Source organism: Podarcis raffonei, chromosome 9 (assembly GCF_027172205.1).
Source record: "Podarcis raffonei isolate rPodRaf1 chromosome 9, rPodRaf1.pri, whole genome shotgun sequence".
Taxonomy (NCBI): Eukaryota; Metazoa; Chordata; class Lepidosauria; order Squamata; family Lacertidae; genus Podarcis; species Podarcis raffonei.
In genome coordinates, this window is record NC_070610.1 from 22,081,477 (window position 1) to 22,094,347 (window position 12,871).

The following is a 12,871-nucleotide window of genomic DNA, read 5'->3' on the forward strand; positions in this document are numbered from 1 at the left end:
TTGGTGAGAATGTAGAGTTACACTATATTAAGATAAATTATTAGGATAAAAACTAAGAGGGAAAGGATTTGCTGAAATAGCTAATTGAACTAGAATACAAAAAAGGGAGGTGTGAGGAGGTCAAGGAAACAAGCAAATGAAAGATAAGTTATGGAAGGATTGATTTGGTTTTTTTCCTCTTAATTGTTTTTATTTTTCTGTGTTTTTGCACTTCTTTTTTCTTTTTTTCAATTTTGTAATCTTCCAAAACCTTAATAAATATTACTTTTTTAAAAAAAAAGAAAACTGTAAACAAGCTGTCCTGCATTAGTTTTGAGTGAACATGCATTATAAAATTTTCAACAGGCTGCATCCGGGTGGCAGCTTCTCACTGCAAGGCTAAATAAGCAAAGCAGAGGAGGGAAAGGAAGAGCCACCGAGAACGATCCTGCGCCACTTTGGGCACTGCCACACACAACACTTACTAGGAGCAGTATGATCTTACCAGCAGCACATAAATCACATTTGACTTGCATCTGTCAGGTTTAACAAATCACCATACCCAATATTGTAATAAATCCTCTACCTGCTTACCCAATCTGCCTGTAAAGTCAAAGAAGTAGCTATCACCACGTGTTTATATGCTGAAAATGCTAGAGGTCTGAGTTTTAAAAACACGCAGTTCATGTTCTGGAAACAACCTGAAGATACATTTAAGTTGTTGTTGTTTTAAGAAACTTACCGAGACAACTTTGTTTGCAGTATCTTTTGCAGACTGTTCTGCTGGAATCCCACAAAAGCCATTCTGCTTCTGCTTCTCTTCCCCTTGAGGTATCTGACTCAAAGCACAAGGCTGCGCCCAAGACTCTGCACTATCCATTTTGTCACTCGCTGTCCCACCAGAGTCCTGGGAGCATGGAGCTGCCACAAGGGAGCATGTCAAACTAGGGCATCTTGCCTTGTCGACCTGTTCCATGCTCTGCTTCGACACTGTTGTTTTTAGAGCCTTGTGGGAAGTGTTTTCGGAATGAGTTGCAGCATGCACAGCTTGGCTAGGAAGGTGTTTATTAAAATGTTGCTTGAGAGTTTTATTCATTGGTGCTTCTGCTTTTGTACCTTTATCCAAGTCTATTTTTTTTCTCAGTGCCGCAGCTGAAGAGGATGGTTGCCTTGGGGAAGACGACGGGGAGGATGAAGAGGCTGTAGACAGCTGAGGAGATCTTTGAGCTGCTTTTGATGCACTGCTTTCTCTTGGCTGAGACACAGGCCTGGACATTACTTTTGGCTTGACATTTTTAAAGTTTGGTTTTGGAAAGCTCACTATCTCTGCTTTCCTAGCTTTGGTTATGGTAGCTGCAAAGGGAGACCTGTTTGGCGATTTAACTGCAACTCGTTCAGCATTACTTTTCAATGATGTCCTCCTGGGGTGTCCTTTCGCCAAGTGGCCATTCTTCCCACCTTCAGAAATTCCATCACCAACTTCATCGGGGGTAGCAAACACAGCAAAAGTTGTATTTGTCGACCCTGCTTCAGGAGGTGGAGAAGCCAAGTTGTGTTCATCAGCTGAGGCACTAAAAACCACAAAAGTCTCATGGCAACTAGGCTCAGCCAGATCAGCCCTTTCTAACTTCGGTATATCACAGTGTAGCGTCTCAGACATTTTATCATCGTGTCCTTCGAGCAAAACCTGATCTTCTTTAGAAATATTTTGTGCTTTGGTCAAGATCTCCCTGTCTTTGTCAGACTCCTGTTCTGAATGCTCATCAAAGCTCTCAATTACTAGAGGGCACATGCCATTGATGGTGCCATCAACTCCAGGTTCAGCTTCACCACGCTCAGGTGTGCTATGCATATATTTCTTGTGCTCATCATTGAACAGATTAAATGGTTCCATTTCTGGTGAGCTCCCACAGCATGAATTACCACATTCAGCATCCTGCTTTCCCTGCTGTTCACTGTTCTGCGATACTAAATCTATATAATTGGTGGCCTTATCTTCTGTCAGTGAAAGAGCAGTAGGTAACACGCTGCTATCTAGCTGTATGATGCTTATCATATTTGGGTTGCCAAAGGCATCTAGCTTAGGGGAACCAGCATTGTGTGTGTAAGCAACAGTTTCACAAGTGTCCCCAGAATATGCAGGCATCTGAGGGGCACATCCCACCTCATAACACTTGCTTCCCACAGTATCCCCCAGGTTTATAATGGTAATGAAAGAGTCACTTGAACTAGCACCTTCCTGTTGCATTTGGGCATGATCTAATTCATCTTGGATTTCAGTAGTTGTGTTTAGTTCCACAGCAGCGAGGGGCACTGGATGCATTAAGTCTGCCTGGCAATAAGGCACAGATTCCTCCGTACTGCAATTCTGGATACTCTTTATTGGAAGGCCCTCTTGGAGAGGGTTCTCTGGCTCCTGGAAATTCTGATTGAAGGCATGCATGTAAAACTGTTCCTTTGCACAAGGGATGTGCATGGCCTCCAGATCTGAAGTCCCCATGCAGATATAGTCACTGGCAGTCTTATGCAGATCTTTTGCTTCAGTGCTCTGAGGATTTGAATAAATATCTGCCTCACTTGTATCCTTAAATTCAATATAGTCTTCATGTCCCAGCTCTTGGCGGCAGTGGCTAACAGTGCCGCCATTCAGAGAGGTTGACGAAGTAGCGTTACACACATATTTATTGCCATTTTCATCCCTGATGATTATAGGAGGCTGCAAGCCCTGTTTCTCTATGCTTTCAATGTTCATTTTTGACTGTGTTTCTAGCTTGTCCTCATCCTAATCTGCAGAATGCTCAGGATTTAAGGCGTTTTCCATCACTTTTTAAAAAGCTTCTCTCAGTTTTGTGTCCATTTTCTGGAACTGTAGGGCTTTTCAAGTATATTCCCAATTCTGACCTGAAATGGAACACATGGAAAAATTAGAGAACACTCCTTGCTTCCCCCCCTCCTTTTTCCCTTTAGGGAAATAGCAGCTTGGGGTGTTGGGTTGTTTGAGAATGTATAGGAAATGGTTAACTTCCCTTCCATGAAGTCCTAAGCTGGATCAGGGCCTCTACAGCTGCCTTTTGGGGAAAGGGGAATAAACAAGTGCTAGGGCCCATTTTTAAAAGAGAAAGGGGGGGGAGGGAGAGAACTAACGTTTAACAGCCCTAGTACCAGACCAAAATTAGAACAAAATAAAATGCAGCTGATACGAAAAGTTCAAGCATGTTTTAGGCTTGAGGTCTAAAGACCCAGAACTTCATGCCAAATAGTTAAAACCCTACAACGTATCATTAACACACACTTGGAGGGTGACAGCCTATGTGGGGATTACTAAAAAATTTAAAGCACTTTTCTCAACAGCATGTATTGACAAATAATACTACACATTTGGCTACATCTGCACCACACACTTAAAGCCCATTGCTTTCCACAAAGAATCCTGGGAACTGTAGTTTATCCCACACAGAGGTACAATTCCCAGCACCCTTAACAAACTTCACTTCCCAGGATGTGAAGGAATGTGTTTTAAAGGTATGGTGTGGATCCCACCACTGTATCCCGTAACATTTGCTTTTGAGAGCTAGGCCTACACATTTCTTCTACATCTCTACAATATTGCTTTGATATCTCCAGCAGTTTGGTTTCCAACCTTTTCTTTATTTATTTGTTAAAATGCATATAAAACAGGCAGTCAGGTATGTGTTTTGTCCTCAATGCATCAGTCTACACAATACCTGATGTGTCTCTCACTGGCAGCCTGAAACCAAATACTCGAAGAAAGCTTCATCAGCTGAATTGGTTTCACTTTCCAAAACAGCATTAGAAGCCAAATGTATAAGTACAAATTAGAACTGATGCAAATGAGAACAGAGTATAAAACTATAGGCACTGCTCTCAACCTAGTTAATTCCACTTGAAACTAATGTAAGTTTTCTAATACCTGCTAGGCTCTTCTTCTAATCATAAATTCCAAGTTCCATTTACTCAATGGATCAGTACATAGCCTCCAGTTTGGGCCATATCCATGTCAAAGTTGAAAGCTGCTCCAATTTTAGCCAATTTTTCTCCCACCCAAGCACCACCCTCATCCCACAGTCTTCAGAGGCTCCCTTGGCCCCCCCCCCGAGACCTTTTTTCAAGAGGTATAGGGTGAGAGGAAGGGGGATTCTCCTTCTGCTAACTTTCTTCCATTCGTGGTTCTCAAGATCCAAAATGCTGGAGAGGGAGTTCCTCCAGCACCCTTTGATGTCAGAGCCCTATTTGACAGGAGTTCCAAAGATGCTAGAGCATCTATCCCCTCACTCATTAAGCCATTCCAAGCAAAGCTAGGTTCTTTTTACAATTTCACTCATTAGGGACTCTTAGTATTGTGCGCAGTAATCAGAGCAAGCAGGCAAAAAACAAAACAATCCATCATTATCCATTCATCGTGAATATCCGAGACACTTTTACCTAACATTTCTGTCTCCATTTATCGTCCCATTATGCTTCAGGTCAGTCTTAATACAGTACAACATACACGCACCCCAAAAAACCAAAGGCTTAGGTACACGCAAAAAGTTCAGAAATTAATTCATCTTTCTAATTACCTTTATTTTCCCATTATATTAGGGATGTGGAACCTGTGGCAACCCTGAGGTAGCTGGACTATAACTTCATGATGCTAAACATCACTGGATGGAGAAAAGCCACAGATGCGACTGATGATGACCTGAATCTGCAGCCTATTTGGGATGGGAGTATATGGCACTACCCACAAATTCACACTTACTGCTTAGTATTATTTATGAAGCTTACACTGCATTACACCCTGTTGACTTTAGGTCCATCTAGTGTACCATCCCTAACATCTACTATACATTGTTGACTTGCCCAAGGCACTCTTATGGCAAACGTTTCCTGAGACACTATTGGAAATAATACCCTTGCACGGCGGCAACGTTACCACTTGCTTACTCTGTTTATTTGAACTTCTAATCCACCTTTCCCTGAAGGCTTACAGCAGGCAAAACAAAACATTCAAATAAAATCAGGACGGCTTGATGGTATGCTTAGTCATCCTTAACTATAATATACCTGCCCAAAGTCTTTTATTGCCTCTGGGAGACACTCTGGCTCAGGATTATGAAATTTTTGAAGAATGAAATTCAAAAGCTGGGAGTACCTCCCAACAACAGTTTGTTTTTGTGGGCCCTCATTATTGATACCTGATGCTTAGCAAGCATCACTCTGCAATGCCCATGGAAGAAAGCAGAGGGCAGAGGCAATGTAAATGTTACAGTATGCTAGGGTGTTTCAGTAACTTAAAATGAAACACCTGAAGAGTTCGAAGTTTATTTTACTGCAACCCTTCCATTTAGCCAACAGATGACACACAGGCGATTAAACACCTCGATCAGACATAGCACAGATCACTGGAATGTTACAAAAGTCTGATGAGGAGAGGTTGATATTGATAATGTTGTCTAAAGACAACTCAGCGGGCTGTAAATGAAAATTGCATGAGAAGCTCTTCCATCTCTGTACAAGACACACTGCAAAGGTTCTCCTGTGCCTCAGGAGGGCAGTGGCTCATTTGCAGAGCACCATTTTCTATCTTCACACAACAAAGCCAGTGACCACAGTAAGAAATATGTTTAATCCTGAAATTCTGGGTGATCAGGGGCTTGGCTATGACTGGATAGGCTGCGATCCCTGGCCGCCTAGAACTATGCAGCTATGATGAGAAACACACCGAGAATTGCTTGAATGTTTCATTAAGAGAGAAATCCTGGTAAACAACACAGTCAGGCCTATTAAGGCCTATTAAGATTTGACACATACTGCATCACCCTCACAATTCATACACAATTCTTTATCTTTTAATGGTAAGAATCCAAGCGTTGTAACAATATACAACAGAGAACACACACATGGGATTAATCTAAATATTTTAGAGCCTGTGTAGTACACACAGAAATAAAGAGGTTTGCATACCACAGCAATGCCTAAAAAATCTGTATGGGAGCAGTGTTGAGTCAGGAATCCCAAGAAAACACCCAGTTTTATAAGAGTTGTAAATGGCTTCCTGGAATGAAGTTACACAACCATTCTGAACACGCCACATCTAGCTATTGAGCATTAAAAGAACGACAATACCCCAGCAGTGCAAGAGGTCTCGGTTTATGTTGGCGGCAGTAGTATTTTTTACATTTTAGAGAGAGAAACTGCAAAAACATTCAATAACTTAGAAGCTGCACTAAAGTCACAAATGCCTCCGTGAGTCAGCCAGAAACTATTTAATGTTTATCTAATAAAACACAAATCCATCCAATCTGTAAACTTTTTGCACAATAGTGCCGAGAGTCCACTAGACCCCAGGAAACTCATGAGAACTCCCTTCAGGGCTTCATTGCAATCATACAGCCCCAAATTTATTTTTTAATAAAGAGAGATATGAGCTTCTAACAGCACTCAAGTTTCTACTGTGCTGGGGGGGGGGGAGGCTGTATTTTCTCCTCCGGCTTTTACATTTTTCCTTCTAGGCTGGAAATGTCTGAAACATGACATTTGTTCTCCCTGGGCCAAAAACTGAAGCCAAACACATTCAACTTAGCACACCTACAAACGTTATCAAATGTACATTATAAAAACCTTCCAGAGCGACTGGCATCTCACTATTGTCCACATGCTAAAAGGAAGATTATAATCATAATGATCCTTGTGTTCCTTTGACAAAATCTTGCCAATATATATTTTTTGATAAATCAAGGAGACAGTGTGCATTTACAAGAGCACAACATGCGTTACCAGGATGTTCCAAATTCAGGTAGGTAGCCGTGTTGGTCTGACGCAGTCGATATATATATATATATATATATATATATATATATATATATATATAAATTGTCCAGTAGCACCTTAGAGACCAACTAAGTGTGTTCTTGGTATAAGCTTTCGTATGCATGCACACTTCTTCAGATGTTCCAAGTTTTTTAATATTCCACAAATTTTAAGTCCTCTATGCAGGCACATAGCAACATTTTATCGCACTAAGCTTAGGCTAGATGGTTGTACTGTTTTGATGCATTCACTTCATCGTCAGTAGTCACCAAAGCCGAAAAAAATTGTCATTAGAATAAAACAATAAAGGAGATGAAAAAAAAATCTGAGGAAAGTAGCATCTCTTGAGTTGCAGTGCTGTAACAGACGAAGTACAGATCATGTTCTATTTTTGCAGCATTTATTCCATTAGTTTTATCCTAGACAGTTGCTAATCAGTTATCCCATTATGAACTGAGTAGAATTACCTTAGGAGTTGTTTTGTTTACCTTTAGAAAACAGGATCTTGAAGCAAACTTACTTTTACCTATCGAGCAGAAATGTAATAGGTATCTCTAGACACAGCAACCAAGGGTTAACATTGCCCTATCCAATTACTTCCTGCCACACTCAGCACTTGCAAACCACAATGGATTTCTAGTTAAGAGGGCACTTTTCTCCAGATATCTAGGCTAGAGAAGCATGCAAATTGGATAACTGTGCTGGAAGCACAGGACACTTCACTGTCTGCATTCCAGTTGCAAATAGATTGCGTAGGTGCTGTCTGAGAGACACAGCATGTTTTAGATTTAGGGTTTGGGGTTCTTAGATCAATAGTTGTATTAAGGCACAAGAATACTTTTAAAAAAACAAAACCTGATTCATATTAACACTATCACTTTAAGCAGATGCACACCAATTATTTGGGAAGGCCAGAACGAGAGAGGAACGTTTTCTTCTTTAAAATATCAAGCAGGGTGCATTTTAATTTAGATTGCACACAATCTGAACCCATCTAGGCCACACAGCAAGATGCTAATTTTAAGCGCTCTCACAAAAAGACACAGACAGACAGGCATTCACATTACAGTAGGTTACATTTTTAAGTTCTGGCTTAATATAACTATCAGAAGCAGTATGTTGAGGCCTGTAAAACTTCAGAGATATCAAGCTGTACATGCCACCTGTACTACATCTTCACTGCCACTGTCATGCAGGAAGCAGCTTACAATTATCCAGAATACAATACTACCTCATTTGAAAACAGGCAGCAATATTAAAGCATTTGAAAGTAGTAATCATGTATAAGCCTACTAAACAATGTTCCATTATGTTTCTTTTCATTTGCCTGACAACTATCCCCTCCTGTCAGATGTCAAGGAAACAAACAACTATTGGACTCTTAGAAGACATCTGAAGGCAGCCCTGCATAGCAAAGTCTTTTAATGTTTGATGTCTTGCTGTGTTTTAATTTGTTGGAAGCTGCCCAGCGTGGCTGGGGCAACCCAGTCATATGGGCGGCATATACATTATCATCATTATCATCATCATCATCATCACCCTCTATATTTATAATAAAGCTTTTAAACATATTTAGAGAACAGTTCTGCCTATTCCCTGCCAGAACTGAACCCCTGGGCAATCAGAACCTATAAAGTGTAAGGATTAGACACAAAGCAATATTGCATTGAAATATAAGCTGTCCACCATTTCTCCCCCTTAATTGGATTCCTTAATAAAATACTTAAAAATCAGAATGCAGGAAGTGGCTTGCACATGTTGTATACTCAATATCCTCTCACCCACACACATACACTGCTTGGGTCTGTACTATAAATTTGCAAGGAGAAAGAATTGGAATAAACAGGTTATGTCTAGCTAGTGAGGAATGGCAGCCTTGGAGTGCTACTTTCCTACTCACGAGAAACCCCATATATCTGAAGAGATTTGGGCTTCAAAGCCACAGAGATAGTGGCAGAGACACCTTTCTTGGGAGTGCAAGAACAAATACTTGTTTTTAAAAAGCACACAGCATTTTAGGAATTGATATATGGGTCACTCTTGGGAAAACCAGATTACATCAAGCCCATGTACTAGGAGCCTATGACCCACAGGTGTAATAAGGCTGCAAGGCTTCCCAATTTGGCCCATAAGGCAGTTTTGGCCAAGCCACACCCACCTGCCATCATATGATGTCAGACACTGGACAGGTAAAGAAGTGTCTGCAAACAGCAGCAAATCCAAGTCCTGGCTTGAATTTGACACTTTCCCTGTCACATTACTTTGAGGATCTGAATCAGGAGCTCCCGGGTGTATCAGAAATTAGAAAGTAAAATATGCATAGGAGTAGATTGCAATGTGGGTGTGTTTGGATATAGTGCAATTCACACATACTTGGAAGTTAATTTGTGGCACACTTGTTGAAACAGTTGACTACAATGGGTTCAATGTATAATCTGAATCTCAAACCCTTTGTTCCTCAAAGAAACCAACTGACAATGCACCCAGGAGATCTCTGAAGTCACACAGAGAGGCATGCTTTCACCACATGGACTTCTAGGTAACTTGAGTAGCTATCATCTGAAACAAAACCCCAAAAAGGAGAAGAAGAATCCAATAGCAGGGTTTCTGATTTCATCTCATTCAGATGGGGGGTGGGAGGTGAGTGTCCCACCATTACTATTTGACAGTTTGCAGAGCAAGGTAAAGGTAAAAGATCTCTGGACGGTTTAAGTCCAGTCAAAGATGACTATGGGGTTGCGGCGCTCATCTCGCTTTTAAGGCTGAGGGAGCCGGCGTTTGCTATTAATATTCTATTCATCTGAAAGATACAGTGACAGATGCCACAGGTTATGCACACAAAGGGGATCACAGAATATGAGAGACAACAAGGTATGGAAATGAGGTGGTCTGCGTGCAAGGGAGAATCGAAAAGTTGGTCAGAAAAAGCAAGTGAAGATGAAAAGGTGGGAATAGGAGGCATGGGACTGGCAGTGGAGAAGGTACATGGAAGGGTCTGAAGAATAGGAGTGGTTTCATAACTGGACAGAAGGCAAAAAGGGTGCTTAGTAAGTGGCAATGTCTGGAAGACGCAAGATGCAGGAAGTAGCCATGGGGGTTGTTTGTGTGCACTAAGGGAGGCGGGGAGTTGTACATACGGAGATGAAGGTGAAAATGGGTGCAAGGGGGGACTGCAGAATTTAAGATTTCAGAAATGGGGTTTGAATGGTGAAAAGGGAGCTTAGGGAACGGCAGGGGAGTCGGTGAGCACGGCCCCTAGGTAGTAAAAGAGACTGCCGTATAACTTACATAATGATTATTTCCCTGTAATAGAAAGCTTAATCTTTTTTCTCTTCCAATACTATATTTACTTTAACAAGGGTGCCATGCTAGGTAAAGGTAAAGGGACCCCTGACCATTAAGTCCAGTCGCGGATGACTCTGGGGTTGCGGCGCTCATCTCGCTTTACTGGCTGAGAGAGCCGGCGTTTGTCCGCAGACAGCTTTCTGGGTCATGTGGCCAGCATAACTAAACCACTTCTGGCGCAATGGAATACCAGAGCGCACGGAAATGCCATTTACCTTCCCAATGCTGCGGTAGCTATTTATCTACTTGCACTGGCATGCTTTTGAACTGCTAGGTTGGCAGCAGCTGGGGCAGAGCAATGGGAGCTCACCCCATCGCGGGGATTCGAACCATCGACTTTCTGATCGGCAAGCCCAAGAGGCTCAGTGGTTTAGACCACAGCGCCACCCACATCCCAACTTTACAGAGCAACTAAGCCCTGGGATGCACATATTCGTTATTGAGAGTGGAGAGAAACAAATCACGAGCGCGGGTTCACACAAAGTGCTAACTAAACGAGACCATGTCTTGTTTCCTAACAACACAGGAATTGGAGAGCAGCAAAATATTGTACCTAGGATTTCAGCATGGTAGTGATGTGAGGTGAGAATATTCTCCAGAGAAAATTCTCGAGAATGAGAGTATTCTTGAGAATATTCTCTGCTAGAAAATTCTCCGGAGAATATTCTCCACAAACTGTAAATTCTAATGTAAGAACCAGTTTTACAACCCACATTTTAAAAATCTAGTAAATAATAAGTCAAGCTGTGATATTGCCAGTGTAAGTAATTAATAATGTTTTTTTTAAAAAAAATCCAGTTACAGTACATTACTGGGCATTGTTTCATTCACCATTGGCAGTTACATTGAGCTACAGAAAACAATTTTTTAAAAAAATGCTATTCATTTAATTTTATGAACATTTGAATTCATATGTATTTCAACTATATGCAATAGCCTTTTCTTCTATTTTGGTACAACCTTATTCTTACCAATTCTATACCCTTGGCCCTACAGTGTGATTTTTTTTTTTTTACAGAAAGTAGCTTTAATGCTTTATACACTTAAAGTACCTATGCCTATATAATTATGTGTAACAGCATGTAACATGGCCTTGATTTAAACAGTTGACGTTTCTATTTTTTTATTTAGTTTTTGGTTGCCATCTGAACAAGTTTACCCATGAATAAACATGTATATTAACTAACTATGTCATTTTCAATGGATTAAAATGAATATTCTCCTATTTTAAATGAAAATTCTCTATTATTCTCCTTAATCGAGAATTTTCTCCAAAAGATTATTCTCAAGAATTTAACATTACTACAGCAGGGTGCACTAGTATGTCACACATGCACATTGAAACCATAGTTTAGTTCAACTGAAGTTTGAAGCATGGGTGGAGAACCTTCTTTAGTCCAACGGACACATTCCCTCATAGGCAACTTCCGGGGGGGGGCACATGTTACGGGTGGGTGGGGCCAGATCCAAAAAATGGCAGAACAGTAGGTGTGCCTCTTATCTTTGTATACTAGGCTACATTCCAGTCAAGCAAAAGTCACAGGCACACACACAAACCCCTCCCCCTCTTCTGCCTTGGCAAGCAAGAAGCATCCTTGACACAGTTAAGCACTTGAATTCCCAGTAGTAGTTGTGACAGTAGTGTTTACATTCATCTGACACACAAGAATTTTGAAATATGGTATGTAAAACCTCATCGTTTCACTTGGGGTTAGAAAGCAGAACACAGATCAAGATGCCTACAATCCAACCTGGCAATTTTTTAAAAGAGATCTTTTACTCCGTTTACTAACTTGCTATTTCCCCATTTGACTTCTGTCTAGCTATTTCATTGCAAGCATGTATTCAGCTGCTTAATTGCATTAGAATGTTTTTGCTCTCAAGAATGGAAGGCTCTAATAAATAGTTCCACTATCAATATTTTCCCAGTGCCTTGATGTCATAAACCCCAATAAGGTCCATAGCCTGCTAGTTTGTTTGTTTGTTTGTTTGTTTGTTTGTTTGTTTGTTTGTTTAAAAAAATACACAATCTACCCTGGCTTTCATAAAACTTACTAAATACTTTACGAGTGTGCACAAAAAATAAAAAATAGTATGCATTTATTCTCTTGCCCAAAACAAGTTCTCATAAGATGAACCAGATGCAAGAAAATCATTCCAACTTTTAGCGCTTAAAAAAACCAATGTTTTGCATTTGGAATAAACTTCAGTTTCCTCGTGAACTAAAATAAATGCAGTAAGGCACTCACCATGTTTGTTCTTCGGTATGCGGATTCAGTTCCTAGCATCCATTAAGACAAAAGGAAAAATGCAGACTTTTCACAAAGACTCCTGTCATGCGAGTGCTGCATTCAAAGATCAGTTCAACAGTGACAGGGCAGAGTTTAGTAACTTTTTCCCAGCTGAAGGATTTTCCTGGGACTTGCTGCCAACCAGTCATCAAGAGCTAGTTGTTTGCTAGCAGTGCACTGCTCTGCTCTTGCCAAGACTTTCGTGGCTTTTGAAGGGCACTGGCACATACATATCCTGCTAGCCCTACAACTTTACTTACAGTAAAAGGAAAGCACAGCTTGTCAAAGTGAGCAACTGGTTAGCCATTCGGCTGTGGGAGGAGCTATAAGCTATTAGCATTCCATGTTGCTTAGCAACTGACAGGGATTTGCAAAAAAAAAAAACTTTGAATAGAGAGAGGAGGGAACTATGCACAGTAGTTTAGTGGCACAGAGCAGACCTT

At 40.9% G+C, this 12,871-nt stretch overlaps 1 protein-coding gene across 2 annotated transcripts in view; it reads right to left on the bottom strand.

The window, feature by feature from the left end:
• The window catches only part of MTUS1 (microtubule associated scaffold protein 1), a 103,266-nt gene that overhangs the window by 75,405 nt on the left and 14,990 nt on the right, over positions 1-12,871 (bottom strand). For both annotated transcript variants that reach the window (XM_053404466.1, XM_053404465.1), the window contains exon 2: positions 722-2,880. In XM_053404466.1, coding sequence (XP_053260441.1) covers positions 722-2,731 — 2,010 coding nt within the window. In that variant the 5' untranslated portion in view covers positions 2,732-2,880. The remainder of the gene's footprint in view (positions 1-721; positions 2,881-12,871) is intronic.